Raw genomic sequence first — 23087 nt, forward strand, 5'->3', positions numbered from 1 at the left:
GTGTGGAGTCTATCAAAAAAAAAAAAAAAAAAGGAGACGACGACGACATACAGCTGGCCAATAGACACATGAAAAGATGAACGATGCTCACCATCACTTATCATCATGGAAATGCAAATCAAAACTACAATGATATATCAATCACTCCCGTCAGAATAGCTAAAGTCAACAACACAGGAAACAACAGGCATTGGCAAGGATGTGGAGAAAAAGGAACACCCTTGCACTGCTGGAGCAGTCACTGTGGAAAACAGTATGGCGTTTCCGCAAAGAGTTAAGAATAAAACTACCCAATGATCCAGCAATGTCACTACTGGGTATTTATCCAAAGAATACAAAAATACTAATTTAAAGGGATACATGCACCCCTTTATAGCTGCATTATTTACAATAGCCAAGATACAGAATCAACCCAAGTGTCCATTGATGGATTGATGAACGGATAAAGAGGTTGCATATACACACAATGGAATATTACTCAGCTGTAAAAAAAAAAAGAATGAAATCTTGCCATTTGCAATCTTGGATTGTGCTAGAGTAATGCTAAGTGAAATAAACCAGTCAGAGAAAGACTATCATATGATTTCACTCATATGTGGAATTTAAGAAACAAATGAGCAAAGGGGGGAAAAAGAGACAAACGAAGACACACTCTTAACTATAGAGAACAAACTGCTGGTTACCAGAGGGGAAGTAGGTGGGGGGATGGGTGAAACAGGTGATGGGGATTAAGGAGTACACTTGTCATGATGAGCACTGGGTGGTTAAAATAAAAACTTAAATAAAATAAAATAAAATAAAATAATGTGTTTAATCAGAAAAAAATTAAAAAGCTTTGCTGTATCTATAAAACAAGACCATCTGAAACACTTCCCATCCTTCATGTAGGATATAGGCCAATTAAATCTGATCAGCCAAACTTGTAGAATAAGATTTCATCAGTTCCATCCAGGCCTAGGAATTGAACACACCTGCTAAAACAGTGATTTTCAAAATGTGGTCCCCAGACTGGGTAGAAAAGGCATCACCTGGGCATTTCTGAAAGCCCTGCCCCAAACCTTCTAAATCAGAAACTCTGAGAATAGGGCTCAGAAATCTGTTTAACGAGCCCTTTTGTCATTTTTTAGTGCATGTTAAAGCTTGAGAACATCCTCTCTAAAAGAGTGACCGAACAAAGAAGGAGCTCCTTGTAAGGAGGCTCTCTACCTTGGGTAGTGAAGTTCAACTGTTTAGATAACAAGGTGTTCTCTTCACTTTCCCAAGCACAGCAGACACATTCTACTTATGTGAGAACTTAGTTTTAATTAAAATAACTTCCAAAATATGAAATCAAGATTTATCTCCAATAAAACTTATTAAACACAAAATAACTCCTTCAACTTTATACATGTGTGACTATGTTAACTACAAGCATCGGTGTTAATCATACTTTGATCCATAAGGTTAATTCTTAAAATTATAGTGTAATTCAAAAGGCCTTATCTTCCACTAAAAACCAGACCCAAATATTTTTTCTGACATCCCTCTGGTTAAGTCTATTTAATTCATTTGAATATTCATCTTTCCCACAATTTTAACTTACTTTATCAAAGAAAATGGTAATGATTTATTACGTTACCTGTGTATATAACTTTCTGATCCCGGCATTCAAAAAGAGACCTTTTCCTGTGCTTGTGTGTTTTCTCCCGAAATCTTACTGTTATCACTACATTTGGATTACCGGCATCGTAATTGAGTTCAGGGAAAGATTTGGTTTCCACAAGGTTTCCAAACTTTTTGTTGACAAAATGATGGACTGCTTTTCTGTGGTCTTTGTTTGTATCAGGTTTAAAGGTAAATTTGGAATTTTCTTTCTTTGCATCCAAATACTTAAAAAAGTCAAATGCTTCTTCTTCAGATACCAAGTGACAGAGTTCCTTATACTCAAGATTTGGTTTTACAACAATCTCACTGTTTTTACCAACAGTTATTAAAAAGGGGAATTTCTGCCTAACAGCGCTATGCAAAATAGCCCTCTGGTTTTTGTCAAGGATTCTGCCTAATGAGAATTCAGGAGATGATCCAATTAGCTCAGTTTTAGAATTCCACTTCTCTTTTATATCACAGGCAAAGTGATTCAGTAATTCGTTAGTTTTTTCATCTAACAAGTTGCCTAAAACATCAACTTGTTCTTCTTTGCCTTTGGAAGTTCCATCATTATCTTCCTTTTCTGAACCAGACTGATGATTTTGGTTATCAGAACACCCAGTGACAGTACTGACTTCTTGGTTGCTTTCCTCTTTAAAGGATAAACTTTGAAAATCAACTTTTGTTTTTTTGGCAAAATTATTTGGCTCAGGTAGTACTTTACCAATCAGTTCATTGGTGGCCTTATTAACTAACTGTCCCTGTTCATCAATCTCTGTAACAACAAAGTCACTTGGTGAACTTTTTATAGTGCCATGAAATCCAACATGATCAGTAATGAAACACAAAGAACTAAACCTGATTCTAAAATCTGTATCCTCTTCCATTCTTAAATAACAATGCCTACAAAAGAAACAAAGAGGCAATCAGTTACCAGAAAGAAAAGTTATGAATAACAAAAAAGAAATGTATTTGCAGGATTTATTTTTCTTTCTCCCTTTCAATCCTGAGTCCCTTAAAAGACATTAGCAATTTATTTCTATATATGTGTATTTTGACCCTTCTATACCAAGAGGAATTAACAGACAATCTTTTCTGGTATAATCGATGATTTGCAATTTCATTCTCCACCCACTCCAAGCTTCCATCTATTATCCAGGATTAAAATGGATCAGTTTCAAGTCTACTTTAAAAATACCACTTGTAGGCCCACAAAGAAGAAACGAGAACATGGGGCTTAATGATTTGTCTAAACCCCATCCCCGAAAACTTCCACCTAATTCCAGAGAATTTGTGGCTAGATTTTTATATATTAGGAGTTAGAGATGAGAGAAAGGACTAGAAGACAGGAAGAAATAGTCCAAATTGATAGATAAATGAAGTTCTAAAAACCAACTTGCAATTTGATTACACTTCAAAATAGACTTAAATTAATCCTGAACCTTAAACTTTCCTGAAAACCCAGTTACAGACTTTTACAAACTTTTGATGTTGACCCACAGAAAAATTCCAACCATGCTACTGGCATCAGAGAAAAAAAACTTTGCAAATCTTAAGCAGTAAAGAGAATAATCCTCTGAAGAAGCCTCTATTCACTTTTTACACAACCAGTGGTTACCATACCAGATAGAGCTATATGAAAGACAAAATGCCTAGGGACCACATACTACTCACATACTAACCACACTCTCTAGGTAATTCATCATCATCTGCACCTTCATCCCATTTCTACATGTATTCTACTAACCTGAACCAATTTAGCAAACCTCCCCCTGCGTCATGCCACGTAGAAATCACAGCAAAGTCTCAATATCCTCATTTCCTAGACTACATAAGGATAAATTTGTTTTCCTCTGTTCCTTAATTTCCTGCACAGCCTCCTCAGTCTCTTGCCATAACTGAAACCTGGCTATTTCCCCACGCTGCTGCTTCTCTAGTCCTCTCAACTGAAGGCTATTCTTCCTTTCACACCCACCTAACCTAGGACCTGGAGGATGTAAATATTTTCTATTTGCCACTGCTCCAAACCATTTCTCCCTCCTCAACCTCCCCCAAATCCCATCTTCTTTGAAGTTCATCCTATCAGGCTTTATCATCTGCTGTCATCGACTCTTTGATCCCCAGATGACTCCTTTTCATTCACTGATGATTTTAACACCTCCCTTAATGTCTTCCTATCCATGTCTAACCATATGCATCATCTATTTAAACACCACAGTCCCTCAGTTCCTTGATCTCAACCTCACCCACTTCCACCTCATCTTGGTCATAACCTTGACTTTCTAATCACAAAAAAATTACATCAACTTTAAGCATCTGGCTCTCTGATTACTCTTGCTGTCCTTCCATTATTTAGTATTCCCATCTTAGAAATTCTTACACATTGTGAAGGCCTCTAATCTGCTTCTACTTAACTAGTCCACTATTATCCATTCTCCACATGGCCAGAATGATGATTTGAAAGGTAAATTAAATCAGATCAAAATCCTCTTTAAAACCTCTAATCACACTGATAATGAAATCCAAATTACTTACCCTGGCTTCCAAAGACCTCTAAGATTCTGGACTCTATCTATTCTCCAAATTTATCTTGTACCCTTTCCCCACTACCCACTATACTCCAACTACACTGGCCTTCTTCAATTCCTTTGTGTTAACTCTTCCTGCTGATTAAATTAGTCATTCCTCAATCATATCCTCAGAGAGGTCATCCCTAATAATGTAAAGGAACCAGCAAGACGCTCTCTTTCCCCAAACCATACTCAATTTTCTGCACAGCATTTCTATCTAATAATTTTATTATTTATGATATATCTCTCCCAACTAGAATGTTAGCTCTATGGGAGCAAGTACCTTGTCTGCCTAATTCACTGATTATCTCACATTTAGAACAGTGTCAAACACATAGTAAGCAAGCAATCAATACTGACTGTCGAATAAATAAAACAACTAATACAAAATAAGAGCTGTAAGAGTAAAAAGGAAGAAAAAAGGCATCACTTTTGCCTATGATAGTCAGAGAAACATAATACAAAAAGATGATAATCAGAGAAACATAATACAAGAGGTGCCATTTAAGTCCCCAAAACGATTCAAGACATAGAAATAAGGCAGAGACATATCCTAAGTACATACAAACAAAATATTCAATGTGTTAGGGAAATTGAACAGCCCAGATACAGAGCAGCAGGAGAAAAAAATTTGTAGTACAGTTTTTGGAAAATGCAGCTCGGATTAGCGCCAAACCGCCAGACAGTGAATACACTACCAAGAAATTAGAATCCGTTGAGTGGTCAACATATAGCTACTGGAGGTGTTTGAATAGAAAAATGACACAATCCAAAAAGATGTTTTAGTAAGATGAATGATGGCACTTAGCAGACGAACGTCATGAAGAATTCCAAGAGTTGGAAAGCAATGTGATCAGGAACAGTTTTAGGACTGGCCTTGTAAAAAAATAATGACGTACTCTTTCCCCAGAGAAAGGAAGAAAATACGAAGACATTCTAAGCTACTGGGTTGGGTAGAACACCTTGGGAAGAATTTAATGCTCAGGGAATTACAATGAGCATCTTAGTAAAAGAGTGGAACTGAGCTGGAGGGAGCCAAGGAGCCCACGTGGAGTTAAAAACAAATAGGGAGTATTCCTAAACAGCAGATTTCTTGATAAGGGGGCGGAGCGGAGAGAGGAGTGAAGTTTGGCTGACCCAAGGTTGGGGAATTGTTGGTTGAGGGCAGATTCTGGGGTGATGTTAGAAATGCAGCATGTAGCGCTTTTTCCCTCATGCTCTTCCTTCAAATGCCAACGCTCAGTTGCAGTCACTCCTATTTGCTTTCTGTCACCAATTCGCAGAACTAGTCTCTGGCCGGGTTGCCTTCTGGCGCATCAAAAGTACCCCAGCACAGCCAGTGGCTCCACTTTCTTCTCCCTCCATTACCNATTGCCCCCCCCCCCCAGAAGCCCCACATCTTGCAAGCTCGACCCGGTCTACCTCACGTCCAGGTTAAGGAATTCCTGGGCACAACGCTGTGCGCATGGCCGGAAGTCCTAAACTACTTAGCCTCCAACAGCGGCGTATTTAAAGGGGCAGGCTCCCACTTAAAGAAGAGCCTTACGCGAGACGGGGAATTTCTCACGCTGCAGAGTCGCCCGGAGGCGTCAAGAGGAGGGACGGGGCGGGGTCTGGGGCGGGGTCTGGGGCGGGGCCTAATCGGTTGGCCCCGCCCCGCCCCGGTGCTTTTCCGAGCCCGGGTTCCTCCGCAGCTGCCTCAGCTGGGCGGTGCCCCGGCAGCCCTGGCGCCCCGCTACTGGGCAGGTAAGGAATTCCCGCCGTGCGCGTCTTCTTCACAGGGCGTCCAAGGTCTGTGCTCCGGCCTCCATCCCTGTGCCTCAGGGTTGTTGAAGGACGGCTTCGGAAGGAAAATCGCCTTCTGTCTTCAAAGTGAGAAAAGTTAGAGAGGAAGTAGGTTCTGTGGGCACAGCTTGCTCCAGGGTAAAGACTTGGGTGGGTTCCCGAGGATCAGAAAGTTAATTGGACCTGAGGAGGAAGCTGGGGCGTGGAGAGGCGTCAGTAAGTCCTTATGTGGCTCAGTCCGACATCCCCTCAGGTTTCTCAACTCCTAGACGGTGTGTTGCCAGAACCGGTTTACGAAATGAATCTTTTCCTGAGAACCAGGAAGTAAGGCCAGCTCTGGGCAGAGATGCTCCTCGCGTGGAAGGCATTATGGGCCTCCACGAGATTCTAATGAGCTTGTCACGCTGGCTTCCAAGCTTCCAGGAAATTAGAAAGTGGAGAGGGGTGTAAGGATCAGATAAGTACATTATCAGATGGGAAAAGTATACCTGACAACCTGGAGCAAGAGTGAAAACAAAGGGATAAAAAGCAGACCCTGAGAAATCGAGGAAACATTTTAGCTATTTGGAATGGAAACCAGGAGCTCTATTACTGCCTGAAAAGCTTATCTGCCCAAAGAGCCCTAAGAGGAGAGAATATTAAAGTCGGCCTTTTCCCTTTCTGGGGGTAATCCTTGAAGAGATCTGTCAGAAAGTTCATATTTCTTTTACGCTGTCATGCTGAACATTCATTTGAAGTTTGCTTTCTACCTCTCCAGTCCAAGGTCCTGATCTTGCAGGCCAAACCTGCTCCATCCACAGCCTTCTCCATCGAAGTAAATGTCGAGAAACGTTCAGGCCAAAAACCTTGGTGCAGCCTCCTCACCCTTCATATCAGCACATGGGATTCTATTTGCTCTACTTCGGAAAATATCCAGCGTCCTAGGACTGCACCTTCCCTGCTACCACTCTGGTCCAAGCCACCAGCACCATCCCCCTAGGTGGTTGGTGTACTCAGCTAATTGATCTCTTCCTGCTTCTCAGCTCTTAGTCTAATATCCTTTACTCTCAGCAGCAGCCCCAGTGTCCTTTTAAGACAAGAATATAGAGCATATCTCTCCTATTCTCAAAGCCTCTACTGTCTTCCTAGAAGATAAACAAAATCAATACAAAAGCTATAAAGCTTTAGGAGACCTGGTGCCTTACCGCTCTCATCTAATCTACTTTCCTGCTCCTTCCTTCCCAGACTTACTATCTCCCTACTGTTCTCAGTGAGCCCACTTCAGACCTTTATATTTTTAGTATTTGTTTTACCCCCAAAACTTCTCCCACGGATATCACAGTGTCTGACTTTCCCATTTCTTGAGACCTTTAATTACATGGCACTTTCTTATTGAGGCCTACTCTAACTACCCTGTTTTAAAGTGAAACTCTTTCTCTGTGTATTTTTGTCCACTACATTTGGCACCATCTAGCCCAGTATAGAGTTTATTTGCTTATTGCCTGTCTTCCTCTATTAGAATATAAGTTTCATGAGTTCAGTTGTTTTTTCTTATTTTCCCAATGTTTTCTCTCCAGGAACTGGAATCAATATCCAGCACAAAGTAGACACTCAGTAAATATTTGATTTATTTCAATATTCAGTATTTCAGAATATTGAAAAACAATGTTTTTAAGTTTTTAATACATCCAAACATTATATATATGTTAAAATATCCAAAGCATTTTAAATTACTTACATTGACTTAAATCCATGCTTGAGCATTATATATTATGTTCAATATATGGTATACCAGCACATCTCCCCATTTGAGAGGGGCAGCTGTATATAATTTAATAGGTCCAGAAGTATCACCAGCTTTTGCTCATAATTCTAGTACTGAGTTGTCCAAAAATAAAGACTAATGGTTATCTAGCATGTTTTGCTTAAGAAAGCATGGGAGTGAATAATGTATTTTAGGGAGGTTATAAATATATGAAAAATACTATGCTTAATAAAATAAGACTGCCACTAACTGAAAAGTTTAGCTATATTCTCAGACCTCTTATTTCTGCTCAGTCAGTAGCCCCTCACCACTATTCTGAAAACTGAGCTTTCATACAACTCTGCACATTTCTTTTTAAAAAAAATGTGATATAAGAATAATTTCTGCCATAAAATAATTATTGCAACATATTTAAAAATCACCTAATTGTTGATAGGCCCTTTGCATTTGTTGATTTAAAATCTTACAGCAAGTCTTAGGTATTACCATCTCCGTTTTTCAGATGAAGAAACCAAGGTCCGAAGAAATTTAGTTATTAAGTCTGGTCATAATTGGTTTGTGGAAGAGCTACATTAGAACACAGCCCATGCAACCTCAAAGTCTATCTTCTTCTTCCCCTCTATACTGTCTTCCTCTGATCAAAGTGCTAATGAAGCACAGTCTTAAAACTTCATTAATTCATTTGACGAAAATCTTTTATTTCCTATTTGGGGCACAGTACTTTGTCTTTTTGAGAACATCCATATAAGTGAGAAGTATTGATTTCCACAAGGAAACATTCATTTTAGTATATTTCTCAATTATCACCTTACCTTGTGTTCTTGTCCGAGTTGTCTTGTTTGAAAATATGAATGGTTACCATGAGAATTAATGGCATGAGAAAAGTCATGATGATATTTACTTATTTACTTGTAAGCAATATATCTTTTTGTACTTCTATTAATTCTAAACACACTAAATTCTTGAACACTTTGAAAGAAGTGATACTTTTTAATTTTTTCTCTATAATAACTTATTTTTATTATTGAAAATGCAGAAAAGCAAGTGAAAACAAAACTGTAAAAATCACCATCAAGAGATAATCACAGTTAATGTTTTAGAATATATTCTTCCAAATGTGTGTGTGGTGATATATGAATGTGTGTTCAAAGTAAAATTTTAAATTTGGAGATTTAGAACTTACAGGCATATATAGAGAGAGGAGCTGACAGAAGGCTTTCCTTTTTTTGGTATCCCTATGCCATCACCTCTGCTAGAAATCTGGGTGGAAGAGAGCTACAGAATTTATCCCTGGTCCTATTACAGACTTTTTTTTTTAAGCTAGACTTTTTATTCTCAATTTCCTGTATTTTAGCTCTCGCCTTTAGGATTACCAAACTTCCTTTACTAGTTTGTCAATCACATTGTACTTCTTACAATGGAGAGAAATCTGAGTAAATAAAGGGAAATAATGTGAATGGAGCAACTGCAAAATCTGTAGGTAGATATAATCTCTTAATTAAGAAAAAATCAGTCTTTCTCTCACTCAACAGGAGTATTTTGAGTAGCTGCAAAAGCCCAATTTGGTTGGGTCTCTGCTTAGGAGAGCACGTCATCTAGAAGAGAAGGCAGACACATAAACAATAAAATATGATAATTGTTATATAGAAGAATGACTGGTAACAGTTTGAATCAACAGATATGACTATCAGGGAAAGCCAATAGTGCTTTTTGCATTGAGCTTGAAGAAATCATAGGCATTTGCCCAGTGACCCTCAAGGGGATTGGGCAGTTCTTTTACCTAGCCATAGATGGACCTCACCTCGTACTTCCCCAAGAAAATAACATTGTGTGGGAATTCTCCCTCTCCCTTCAAATATGTCTGTATCCAAACCCCTCTTTCTAGATTTGGAGGAAAAATTTTCCTCTATTCAAGGCTGACGTCTTCACCTATACTCTGTTCACTATCCCTTTTGTATCTTCAGCCAAGCTTAACTCTTAAAACAAATCTTAAACCGGGAGTTTTCAGCGTGGGGTTGGGCCCCCCAGTCTCTTTCTAGAGGTTCAGGGGGTAAACTTACAGGTAAAAGAGTCATTCAGAGTACAATGGATTTTAATGAAACAAAGTTCGTTGATGCAGTTTCAGATTCTACATTGCAGCTGTTAGGAAATTATCTTTTATCAAGTTTCACTATAGTGTCAAAGAGAAATAAGTACTACTTTGTGAAAAGGCTATTACAATTCGTTTCCAATTCTATGTCTGTGTGAAGCTGGATTTTCTTCATATATGTCAACTAAATCAATATATTGCAGCAGAGTAAATGCAAAAGCAGATATGAGAATCCAACTGTGTTCTATTAAGTTGAATATTAAAGAGATTAACAAAAATGTAAAATAATGTCACTTTTCTATTTATTTTGGAAAATGTAGTTATTTTTATCAAAATATATTGGGGCGCTTGGGTGGCACAGCGGTTAAGTGTCTGCCTTCGGCTCAGGGAGTGATCCCGGCATTGTGGGATCGAGCCCCACATCAGGCTCCTCTGCTGTGAGCCTGCTTCTTCCTCTCCCACTCCCCCTGCTTGTGTTCCCTCTCTCGCTGGCTGTCTCTATCTCTGTCAAATAAATAAATAAAATCTTTAAATATATATATATATATATTATGTATGCTAACATGTAGTAAATTCATCATTTTTAACCAGTTAATGAATAAGTAATTTTTAAATTTTTCAGTGTCAATTTCTAATAAGGTAAATATTGGTAGATATAACCAACCTAAACAAAAGCCCTTCAGATTCCACAGAAATTTTTACAGTGTAATGGGTACCGAGACCAAATTTGAGAACTGATGCCTTCTCTCTTTCTCTTTCTTTATTTCTCTCTCTCTCTCTTTCTTTATCTCTCTCTTTCCCTTCAAAGCCAGATTTCTTGGAAAATGTATTTTTACCATTCACTCACAACTCCATTAAAATTCTTCTTAAGTCACCCAGTTTCTAAATCTAATACACCCATCAGTATTTATTGGACCTTTCTGGGTCTTTTATACCAACCTATCCCCCATTCTAGAAATCTCTGATATGCTGTTGTCTTAGTTTTCTTCTTACCTCTATGGCTTATCAATACTTTTTAAAGGTTCTTCTTTTTCTTCGTTTCTTCACAATCTATATGTTCCTAATAGGCAACAATATTTACTTATTACTTCAAACAATGATTCACTTATGAATATGTGAGAATGCCCATATAGTGAGTATTCTTTACCTAAACCTTTCCCCTAAGCTTCAGACCATATATCTAGCTACTTAATGCCAACTCCCCTATGTGGTGCGGGATGTAGATATTTAACATTTAAAGTGACCAAGCACACTTCATTTCCTCTATCATCTAACTGCCCAAGCCGAAAAGCCAGGAATCAACTTCTCGGTTTTCCTCACTCTCCTTTTCCTTTAATATCTGATTTTTCATTAAACAATTTTTATTTGGCCTCCTAAATCCTTGAATCTTTATTTTTTTCTATTCCTTGACTTTTTTCAGGCTTTCGTTTCTGCTCAGCGTTTTCAAACTGGTCTCCTTGTCTCAATATAAATCCCTTCAATTTTTTATCCAGAGGAATCCACTTAACCAAATCAGATCACAGAACACCCTTCTTTAAAATCCTGAAACTGGGGCACCTGGGTGGCTCAGTCAGTTAAGCATCCGACTCTTGATTTCAGCTCAGGTCGTGATCTCAGGATTGTGAGATTAAGCCCCACATCAGGCTCTAAGCTCAGCGTGGAGTCTGCTTGAGGTTCTTTTCCTTTGCCCCTCTTTCTGCTCAAGTGCTCTCTCTCTCTCTCTCTCAAATAAATGAAATCTTTAAAATACTGAAATGGCTTCCCTATAACTTTTGGTATATAGCTTAAACTCCTTGTCTTAGTATATGAGGCAGGTAATGATTTGGCCCTGTCTACCTCTCCAACCTCCTCTCTTACTACTTAAGAACATGCCTCCTATGCTCCTATGCTCCAGCCATAGCAGACTCCTTGCTGAGCTTAATCCATGTTCTCTCTGCTATTCTTGCTGCCTGGATAGGTTGATCCTCATTGCTTTTCACTCATCCTTCCAATCTCCCTCCCCACCCAGATCTGTTTTGATCTATTTCCTTCAGACTGCCTTGGCTCCATGCTCCTCTGGGCCTCCACATTCTGCACACACCTCTTGGAACATTTATCACTCACTGTAATTGTTTATATCCTCTGCTGGACTGAGAAGCTTGAAAATAAAGATTTTTTTCCTCCTTTCTGTAGCTCCCATCACTTAGTACAAAAGCTGACATACATGTTTTTGAATATATGAATAAGTGAAAGAAATGTCTTGTTTTTATAGAAAGGAGAGCGACTTGAACAATACATTGAATTATACAAGCAGGGACATATGGAATGAATTTTGGAGTCAGATATGAGTTCAAGTCCAACTCTCTCATTTACTGCCTGTGTGAAGTAAAGATGTTAAACTTGCCTTCATCATTTTAAGCACTAAGTGAAATATATGAATCACCTAGCATGGTACTCAACAACAAATTCATTCATTCCTAACTCTTACCAGCAATTTATACAACTTGCTAGTCAGTAGTTATCTGTTAGCAAATGAAATGGACTCATGGAGCTTACAGTCTAATGGGGGAAGCAGATAGTAAACAAGCAAATAAATATATGATTACAGTTACACTGTGCAGTGATGAAAGATAATTAGGTTGAGAGCAGATAGACCTACTTAGATGTGGCAGTCAAAAAAGACCAAAGAGAAGAGAATACAAATATGGAGGCCTACGATATAGGGAGACATTTTGTTTTTTACTCTTTTATAGCTTCTGAATTTTGTACCACATGAATATATTCTTTACTCCAAGATTTAATTATATTACATTTTAAAGATAAAAATACAGAGGGAAGAAGGAAAATGATTGACAGAAGAATATCTGAATCTCTTTGTCTTGATTAAGTAGAAGGAAAAGTTGCCACTTGCTGAGAATGAGAGGCATGGAGGTCAAATAAAACCACATGGAGAGAGGTAAAGGCATGAAATAGTCACTAAGGACACAGAGCAAAGACAGCAGGATTCACAGTAGTGTTGAAGGCCCCATGGAAAGGGGGTCCCCATAAATTTGTGTTCATACCAGTCTGCTCAGCTATCTGATTCTCTATAGTTATATTCAGCAGTGCTGGTGAACAAGTAAAATTGTGAAATGTATCCCTGGCTCTCGCTCTCCACGGTGGAGTGACAAAAGAAAGAGGGGACTGAGGAAATAAAGGTTTTCTCTGGAGTGTAGTTAAAGGGTGAACCACAGGGTTTGGCTTAGTAGGGAATGAATTATGATCAGACAGGTCTGTTGGACTCAAATAACATGGAGCATGTGATAGGAAAGGTTGGTTATTTACCATGTCTTTTAATGCCACTCTAGTTATTTCAGGACTTTTTTTCTTTTTACTTCTACCAAAGAGTGTTGGCAAATGTCTAATAGCACATAAATACTGATTGAGAAAAATATTTTAAATTGAAAAATAAATCTTTTATGAATAGATTTGATTCCTGAATATTTTCTGAATTTTCAGAAATTTTTCTGAAAAAGTGAATTTTTCATTTCTTTGTGTAAATTACACTTAAGAAATGTCAGAAAAATAATTCTTCAATTTGTTACTGATAATTATAGGTGGAGAAAGAAAGTATGACCAGAGGACAATTAGACAAATAAACCACAATTTTAATTTCTTAGGATATCAGTTAGTTGATTTTGGAGTGTTCCTTTATTATTGTGTAATCAATTGCCAACATTTCATATGTTGTAGCAAAATGTGATTTATAAGCGTATAGATGTCATTGCTAAAACTACCGTAAAATTTTAATGAGAATTTTCCATATTTTAGGAATAGAAGATGAACAAACCCATAACATCTTCAACATATGTGCGCTGCCTCAGTGTTGGACTAATTAGGAAGCTGTCAGATTTTATTGATCCTCAAGAAGGATGGAAGAAGTTAGCAGTAGCTATTAAAAAACCATCTGGTGATGATAGATATAATCAGTTTCACATAAGGTAACGTATAAAATTCTTTTCCTTTTTAAATTCTTATATCACAATCTAGAATGATTAATAGATATAAATACCATCTAATGTTGCATTTCAGAAAATAAAACTCTCCCCAGGGGAAATAATAGTAATAAGTAACCTCTTCGTTTTCTGTTTTTGCAATTTTGGCTTCATTCTCCATTATGTCAGCTAGGCTAGTATTGTGATCTTGCAAATAAGTTTTTGGGTTAGAATCAAGATTCCCATTTTTACTGTAGTTTTCTGTTTAGCAAGCTGAGAAAGTTCCCTCTGCCTCACACTTGTCATGTCCCGATTGAACATAAGGGTATTATAAGAATCTCTAGTAAAATTCTAAGTATGTGAATCTCTATTTCACTTTAACAGTGTACTTTGGGAATTCTTCAAATTGACATTTTTAAAGTTGCTTGTACACATCTATAAACAGAATTCTTAGTTCTTAGCCAGGATTTTTCAACATTATCTCCAGATAATCTCATTCTTTGTCTCTATTTATCTCTGCTTGAGTTACTATAAAATGTGAGTATAGATTTTATTTTTGTCAGTGATTTCAACCCAAATTTCAGCCCCAAATCTGTCTTTGGAAGCAAGAGGAAAAGACATTAATTTGTGATTTTCAGTAATAACCTGATAAAGATCCCAAAGCCTTAACTCCCATCTTAGTCCTTCCCGGAAATAATTCCACATATGAAGGATAAACATCTTAAATTCTTGAAAGAAGCTTAAGTTTAGAAATGCCTGGGTGGCTCAGTCAGTTAAGCGTCTGCCTTTGGCTTGGGGTCATGATCCCAGGGTCCTGGGATAAGCCCCTCAGTGGGCTTCTTGCTCAGTGGGGAGCCTGCTTCTCCCTCTGCCTGCTACACCCCCTGCTTGTGTGTGCATGCTCTCTGACAAATAAAATCTTAAAAAAAAAGAAGAAGAAGAAGCACCTTAAGTTAAACCTTGAAAAGCAACTTTCAAAAATAGTTTATTGATATTGCTATTAACAATTTTTGTGGGGGCGCCTGGGTGGCACAGCGGTTAAGCGTCTGCCTTCGGCTCAGGGCGTGATCCCAGCGTGATGGGATCGAGCCCCACATCAGGCTCCTCCGCTATGAGCCTGCTTCTTCCTCTCCCACTCCCCCTGCTGTGTTCCCTCTCTCCCTGGCTGTCTCTATCTCTGTCAAATAAATAAATAAATTCTTTAAAAAAAAATTTTTTTTGGAGAATAGTTGAAGCAGTGGTGGTAAGGAGAAAAAGCTCTACAGAATAATGGCAGCAAATAATTATTGAAAGAATGATAGTTACCAGTTTACAACCACCCATGAGTAACTGATGCCTGCAAGACTCATCAGTGATGCTAAAACCACAAGATAAAAAGTCGATGAACAAGATATGCACAAGATTTCAAAGTATTATCCACAGGTTACTTATGAATTATGAAGGGTAAAGCTACCTTTATAAGGAAAAAATCTGAAGTACACCTCCTTAACCAAGTAATCACACTTTAGGTCACTGATAATGGCACAGACTGCATTATGTGGCTCTGGATGTGATGCAGTGGGAAGAACATGTTGTCGCCTATGTAGTGTTCTTACCAAATATTTTTAACCTGAATTTAATCGTGAGAAAGCAGCCGGACAAATCTAGACTATGAGACATTCTACAAGGCGTTTAGCTTACACTCTAAAGTGTGTGCACACACGCACGCACACACATACACACACAGGGAGAGGGAGAGGGCAAGAACACAAGGTGGCAAAGTATTTCCACTGGTCAGTTGGTGTATCTAGGTAAAGGGGAAACAGTTTTTCATGATATTATTCTTACAACTTTTCTGTAAGTTTGAAATTTTTCAACATAAAAAATTTGGAGGCAAACCAGAAAAAATTGTCAAGTTTTTAAATGTTACTTTTCAAACTAATTTTTAAAGAAATAAGAATGAAAAACTGATCTGTTTTTCCTTTAATATAATTGAAATATGATTAAGATCAAAGGAGTAATTCCTCAAGTTTATGTATAGCATTCTATTTCATTGAGCAGAATGATTTATTAAAAAGCATATGGCTAGCAGAGTTATTAAGTCCAGTAGGGAAGTAATATAGCTCAGTAGGTTGAGACCACACCCTTATGTCAAGTGAGATCTGAATTTGGATCTCAATTTAATATTTTTTTTTTAAAGATTTTATTTACTTATTTGACAGAGATAGAGACAGCCAGGGAGAGAGGGAACACAAGCAGGGGGAGTGGGAGTGGAAGAAGCAGGCTCCTAGCAGAGGAGCCTGATGTGGGGCTCGATCCCACAACGCCGGGATCACGCCCTGAGCCGAAGGCAGACGTTTAACCGCTGTGCCACCCAGGCGCCCCTGGATCTCAATTTAAATCCAGTGTTTTGGCTGTGTGGCTGTGGGCTGGTTACTTTACCTCTCCACCCGTTTTCTCATTAATAAATTAGTATTATATTCATAGTATCTTTGAGAATTAAATGATTTCATGTGGGTGCATCCTGTGTCCCCCTGAGCAGATATTCAGTAAGTATTCAGTTTATGTTAACTTACACTATCATCACCTTCAGCATCTTTTTCCCTTCTGCCTATCTTCCCGGTTCTCCGTAGTTCTCGCTGGTTCTCCTGCCACTCCTTTCCTTTAATACTGTAGGAGGTGCTGGGGGCGAGACGGGGGCATGGGGGAATAATTCCTATTTTCATGTGAAGTCTTTTGCATACTAATTTTGTTTTGTTTTTTTTTTTGTCACTTGCTTTTAAGGAGATTTGAAGCATTACTTCAAACTGGAAAAAGTCCCACTTCTGAATTACTGTTTGACTGGGGCACCACAAATTGCACAGTTGGTGATCTTGTGGATCTTTTGATTCAAAATGAGTTTTTTGCCCCAGCAAGTCTTTTGCTACCAGGTAAATGGAGTGTGAGTAGGGCATCAACAATTAGGGTGGAAAGGCAAGTGGCAGAAATAGAAACATGTCTCCTTACTCTTACTTTTTTCTCCTGGTAGATGAGCCTTATATTTGAAACTGCTTTTCATTCTTTCCACCCTCCCCAACTCATACAAGCACCCCAGACATAAGGCACTGCGGACTTGCTGCTAAGGAAACGGAGGCTTCATGATCGGGTCTGAGCCCACAATTCAAGTCAGGTAGTTTTGTGCCAGTAGGAAGTTTAGAAGGATGGAAATTAGGTTTGGGGGTTTGGGGGGTTTTTTTGTTTTGTTTTGTTTTTCTTGAGCTCTTGCTTTTTTTTCACCCTCAACTTCCACCCCAATGGGATCTGTGATCATGATTTCCTTATGTTGTATTCTGGTAGGTCACTGTCTAGATGCCTTCCTCATAAATTATTTTTTCCCTTTGATGCCACTTAAACCAGCAGTTCTCACTACTCAGTGTACAGTAGAAACACTTGTGGTTCTTGTTACATAGATAGATTCTTGGCTCTATTCCAGACCTTGTTATCAGAATTCTTGACTTGGGTTAAGGCTGATGTTTTTAAACAAACACTTCAGTGCTTCTGATGTAGGTGGCTTGTAGACTTTTTGAAAACACCACCTGAACCTCTCTACTCGTCTTTATCCAAAACTTACAAATTCTTACTAGGTAGCTTCTTGTGTGTGCTGTGAAAAAAGAGGTTTAACCTGTGGAAATGGGAATGATGTCAAATGAACTGAGTTCCTCATTTAACTTTTTCATTAACACTTTTTCTTATGGGAAGACAACTTGTATCTTACTTCATTTGGCAGATGCTGTTCCCAAAACGGTTCATACACTACCTTCTAAAGAAGCTGTAACAGTTCAGCAGAAGCATGTGCCTCTCCATGGCAAAGACAGGACATTTGTGTTACCTGTGCAGAATGTTGAACAAAACTGTATGCCACCTGACTCCTCAAGTCCAGAAAATACAAGTTTAGAAAGTAGTGATACACGTAAGTAACATTTGCAGTGCTTTCTGCTGGTGGGTTTGTCATTAAGACCATCACTGCTTTGCAATAAATCTCTCCTTTTGTTTGTGCACACTGGCCATAGCTCTTTTCTTTTAAAGATGTTATTTATTTATTTATTTATTTATTTGGGGAAGAGGGAGAGAACACACAAGCAGGGGGAGGGGCAGAGAGAGAAGGAGAAGCAGGCTCCCCACTGAGCAAGGAGCCCGATGTGGGGCTCGATCCCAGGACTCCGGGGTTATGACCTGAGCTGAAGGCAGATGCTTAACCGACTGAGCTACCGAGGCGCCCTGGCCATTGCTCTTCTGTGGGTTTTCTTTTTCCTTTCCTGACTTATTAAGCACCATTGTCATTGTATTAGTCAGTGTGTTATCAGTGAGTACAGGCAATAGGACATACAAACAACCACAGAAGTATGACAAAGTGTGTAAATATTTACATGACTTGAAAAGGTCATTTTGTGCTCTCTCTCTCTCTGTCAAATGAATAAATAAAATCTTAAAAAAAAAAAAAGAGGAAAAGATCATTTTATAAAGAAAATAAGTGACTGGAATTTTGGGTGGAGGCTCACCAGGCAGAATTCTCAGGGTAAAGCTTAAATTTTTATTTTAAAAGATAGCTGTACTCTCTCCTATCGTGCCTAGTCCAAAGTTGTAAATATTTGTGTGTATATTAAATAATCAAGTTGAGAAAATATTAAGGTTATTAAAACCAATATATTTTTATCAAAGTACTTTTTTCCTTATTTTATTTATTTTATAGGTTTTCACAGTTTTTCATTTTATGAACTGAAGAATGTCACAAATAACTTTGATGAGAGACCCATTTCTCTTGGTGGCAACAAGATGGGAGAGGGAGGATTTGGAGTTGTATATAAAGGCTATGTGAACAACAAAACTGTAGCAGTGAAGAAGCTTGTAGCAGTAAGTTATATGTTTAGGAGTAAAAGAATTAAAGGAAAATTGCTTCCTAATTTAAGTTTTAAATTAATCTTTAGGAAATATATTATTTCAGTGCATGTTTTCTTTAAACATCATTCTAAGCTGGTAGTTCTTAACACTTAAAAATTTGTTGAAGGCTATGGATCCTATCCCTACAAAAATGTAGTTATGGACATACACATATGAGTATACATATAATTTCAGAAGATTCACAAAATGAAGTTGAGAAGCCCTGTTCTACATAGTGCTTCATGCATAATCAAGATGACAATGGGAAGATACTAAGAAAATTTTGTAAAAATAACTTTATGTTACTTTTCTCATTTAAAAATAAAGCTTAAAAATATACAATAAGAAAAAAGATTGAAAAAATTCTTGTCTAGGTCCTTCATTCCTATTTCTCCTAGAGTGTTCACCATGTACTTGATTTGTTATATCATAACTCTTTTATTATATTCTAGAAATATCCACCTAAAATATATTAATATGGTAAAGATAGTCACCTGTTGTCATATATGTTACAAATACTTTTGTTTCCCTTCAAATTCGCTTATGTTTTTGTTACCGCAAATTTTTTCTTCATAATGCTTATGTAGTAAAGTTTCATATTGTTTCATTTTGTTCCTACAATAACTGAGTGAGGTTTATATGGTTATATGGTTTATAAGGGTTTTTTTTCCCTTCCACTTACTAGCCATGGGACTTTGAACAAATCATTAATATGTCTAGTTCTCAGTTATTCTATAAAAGGGGGAGAATAATGCCTTGCTATTTTAAGGAAAGCAAGATCAGCCAGGCCATCTTTTGCACCTCCTTCTATCTTTAGGAGCCTTGAGGTTATTGTACTGTATTATATTGTATATTATTTTACTTTTTCAGATGGTTGACATTAGTACCGAAGAACTGAAACAGCAGTTTGATCAAGAAATAAAAGTTATGGCAAAGTAAGTTAATTTGGCAATGTGGTAGAGCAGAAGAGAGCAGATCAAGGAGGAAGGGACCTGGTTTCTCACCCAGAGTGGTGCCATGAACTAGTGATATTTCCAAATATGTAGAATTAAGCTAAAGGGTTTAGATGAGAGGAACTGAAAGAATTTTGACTCTACAAGTCTGTGACTACATATACTCATGTGCCTGGAACTTAAACAGCACTTCTTTTTCTTTTTTTTTTTTTAAGATCTATTTATTTATTCGACAGAGATAGAGACAGCCAGAGAGAGAGGGAACACAAGCAGGGGAAGTGGGAGAGGAAAAGTAGGCTCATAGCAGAGGAGCCTGATGTGGGGCTCGATCCCAAAATGCCAGGATCACGCCCTGAGCCGAAGGCAGACGCTTGACCGCTGTGCCACCCAGGCGCCCCTTAAACAACACTTCTTACTTTACATCATAGCAAAGTTCCAAAGGATTTCAACTGTCTTCTGTTATCATGTTTGCTGCTCCCAAATTCACAAGAAATAAGTTATGGAGATACAAAAAATAATTACAGAATAAAAGGCCCTTAGATATGTTAACAACCCTAAACCAGAAAAAAGTTATATGCCAGAATCCTTAGAAGACATTGACCCAGTACACTTGACAATTGTTGGGCGTCATCAGGAAGAGTAAGAGAAACAAATCAGGATTCTATTCTGATAATTGTAGTGCAGTGTATTTTATGTGTCTGGTCTCATTTAATCCTCATAACAGTTATTATAACCTCCCCTACCTTTTTTTTTTCAATTAGGTTTTGCAACTTCCCCGAGGCCACGTAGCCCGTAAAAATGAGATCTGGTTTTCATATCCACACCTGTCTGATTCCACAGCTTGAGCTTTTTCTTTTTCCTTTTTTTAATTTTTTTTTTCTTTTTACTCTTGAAATGTAATTGACTTACAATGTTATATTAGTTTCAGGTATGCAATATACCGATTCGACAATTCTATACATTACTCAGTGCTCACCACAATTAGTCCCCATCTGTCACCTTACAACATTGTTGGTATGAATCCTAATGAGATTTACCAATTTACACGTGATTACACCCATTCCTATAAGTTACCAATTGTAATTGCTTAACCTCAAGAAAGAAATAATAGACTGGAATTAATTTAGTCATAGTAAAAATAATGCACGCTGATTAAAAAAACAACCTCTTTCTTTCGGAATTTTGTCCCCCCAGTCTTACACCCACTCTGCAATCCTTAAAGTAATTTGTTCAAAGATTCTAGCAAATACGGGAATATATATTTAAAATAATGAAAACCGTCTCTTAAATATATCACTCAGAGAGAGCCATAGCTAGTATTTTGATGTGCTGCTTCTCATGATGTGTGTGTAGCATTTCTCCCATGTCCTTAAAAATAATTTTAAAACATTTTGTTATTGTATATTAGTTTTAATTTTAAAGTATTGTATATTAATTATTTAGCATATATGATGATTATATTTTATTTGACCCCATACCCTACTAGGTTTGTTTCTAATTTTCAATATTATAGATTAAAGTTCCTTTAAATCTCGTTGTATATAAATCTTTAAATGCAGCGCTGCTTATTTTATCAGGTAGAATCCTAGAAAAATCAGTGGTTTAGAATGCATGAACTTCTTAAAAACTTTCCAAGCACATGTCCAAATGGCTTTATAAGTAAATTAGGGTAATTTATACTCCTACCAGCAATGTATTACAAATGTAAATTTCACTGCTACCTCACCACCATTGAATATTATTACTGTTTCTTAATAAGTACCTATTTCTGGACCTTACTAGCAGAATGACCCTGACCAAGTTTCTTAACTGTCTGTTCATTAGTTTTCTCTTCTATAAAATGGGATAGTAATAGTGTTTACGTCATTAAGTTATTGTGAGGATTAAATAAAACAAAGCAGGTAAATAACTTGCTACAGTGGCTTATATATAGCACAAGCTCAGCAGATGTTACCTACTCGTTTTTAAATTGTGCCAGTTTGATGGAAAATAGAGTACTTATTGTTTTAATTTGCACTTCTTAAAATATTATGAGGATAGACTGATTTCAAGTTAAAGTCTGATTTGAAATCATGAAATGCCAGAATTTTAGATGATTTTGTATCAACAAAATGAGTAAGCACTTGGATGGAGTACGTATTATGTTCTAAGTCTATTTCTAGGCACTCATGTATTTGCTCATTTAATTCTCACAGCATCCATGTTGCATGGTAAGAGTTATTATCCACATTTGATGAAGTTGCTGAAGCTTCGTGAGGTTGTTAACGTGTTAAGCATTAATTTGGCCTATAGGTCAAATATCCAGGTGGTGGCAGAGCTGAACTTTAAACTTAGGACTTTGCCCAGTTTTCTTTCTACTGTACCACAGATACCTAAGGTTTTGTTATAGTTCAGCTCTCTTTAAGTTTTATTCCTTTCAAATAGATAAATAAACTCAAATTAGGTTATAAATAATAAGATATCATTAAAGATCAACTATGTGTAAATTAGGTGTGGTTAGAGATCAGATGTCTATAAATCAGTGCTTTGGATATGTTAAAACAGACTTCTTGAACTCTTGCCTGTAAAACTCTCATTGAAAATTGTGCTACACAAAGGTAATTATCAGCCCAGTCCTTAACCAAACTCACAAGTTCCAAATTCTGAATTATTGAGCTTTTACTATAAAATAGAAAAAGGCGGCACCTAACTGGCTCAGTTAGAAGAGCATTCGATTCTTGATCTCGGGGTTGTGAGTTCAAGCCCCACATTGGATATAGAGATTACTTAACTAAATAAAATAGAAAAAGGATTTGCTTCTAATGTTGATCAATATTGACTAAAGGAACTATTTGCAGAAAATTGTAAACGGTTACAATAAACATAAACACGTTATAAACATATGGATAGCCTATCATTTTTTTGCTCCTTTTTTTCTGTTGAAGCTCTAAATTGAATAACCTCCAACCTACAGCTGAATATATGTGTGTGTCATAATAATTTTGAGTGGAAAATTATTTGTCGTAGGTGTCAACATGAGAACTTAGTAGAACTGCTTGGTTTCTCAAGTGATGGAGATGACCTCTGCTTAGTGTATGTTTATATGCCCAATGGCTCATTACTAGACAGGCTGTCTTGCTTGGTAAGATATTTGTTAATCAGATTGTTCGGCTTTCTATTTATGTGTTGGAATACTAATATTCACTTTGTGACAAGATTATTTAAACCGCATTAATCTTAATATTTTTCCAGCTCTTTGAAAATTATACAGATGATAGGTAAACAACTGGGATTGCTATTCTATTAGGTGATAATCTTAAACACAAAATTATCAGTCAAGACCAGTCTTTGAAGGTGCTCTTATATATTTTTATTGTCAAATAAGAAATGCTAACTCTGACTTGATCTTATTTAGAGATTATTTTTGAACAATTTTTAAAAATTGCAATCCTAAATTCTTGGTGATATAATATCATTTTCAGTAGTTGCCTA

The 23087-nt window shown here is 37.2% G+C and overlaps 2 protein-coding genes across 8 annotated transcripts in view; one reads left to right on the forward strand and one right to left on the reverse strand.

Moving 5' to 3' along the window:
• PUS7L (pseudouridine synthase 7 like) overlaps positions 1-5870 on the reverse strand; it is a 42877-nt gene extending 37007 nt beyond the window's left edge. For 4 of the 5 annotated variants that reach the window (XM_034644679.1, XM_019808568.2, XM_034644678.1 and 1 more), the window contains exons 1-2: positions 5619-5722; positions 1619-2529 (exon numbers count right to left, since the gene is read on the reverse strand). In XM_034644679.1, coding sequence (XP_034500570.1) covers positions 1619-2513 — 895 coding nt within the window. In that variant the 5' untranslated portion in view covers positions 2514-2529; positions 5619-5722. Of the gene's footprint in view, positions 1-1618; positions 2530-5618; positions 5723-5742 lie in introns of those variants that run through there. The other variant, XM_034644677.1, reaches the window with a different exon arrangement.
• Positions 5810-23087, forward strand: part of IRAK4 (interleukin 1 receptor associated kinase 4) — a 29343-nt gene continuing 12065 nt past the window's right edge. The window contains exons 1-7 of one of the 3 annotated variants that reach the window (XR_004621151.1): positions 5811-5942; positions 13604-13773; positions 16531-16676; positions 17513-17695; positions 18476-18636; positions 19534-19598; positions 22623-22737. Coding sequence is in view for 2 of the 3 variants with exons in the window: in XM_002927832.4 (XP_002927878.1) it covers positions 13613-13773; positions 16531-16676; positions 17513-17695; positions 18476-18636; positions 19534-19598; positions 22623-22737 (831 nt within the window). In the remaining variant the exon portion in view is untranslated. Of the gene's footprint in view, positions 5943-13603; positions 13774-16530; positions 16677-17512; positions 17696-18475; positions 18637-19533; positions 19599-22622; positions 22738-23087 lie in introns of all 3 variants that reach the window. The other 2 variants (XM_002927832.4, XM_034644681.1) reach the window with 2 other exon arrangements.

This window comes from Ailuropoda melanoleuca, chromosome 16 (genome assembly GCF_002007445.2).
Source record: "Ailuropoda melanoleuca isolate Jingjing chromosome 16, ASM200744v2, whole genome shotgun sequence".
NCBI classification, from domain to species: Eukaryota; Metazoa; Chordata; class Mammalia; order Carnivora; family Ursidae; genus Ailuropoda; species Ailuropoda melanoleuca.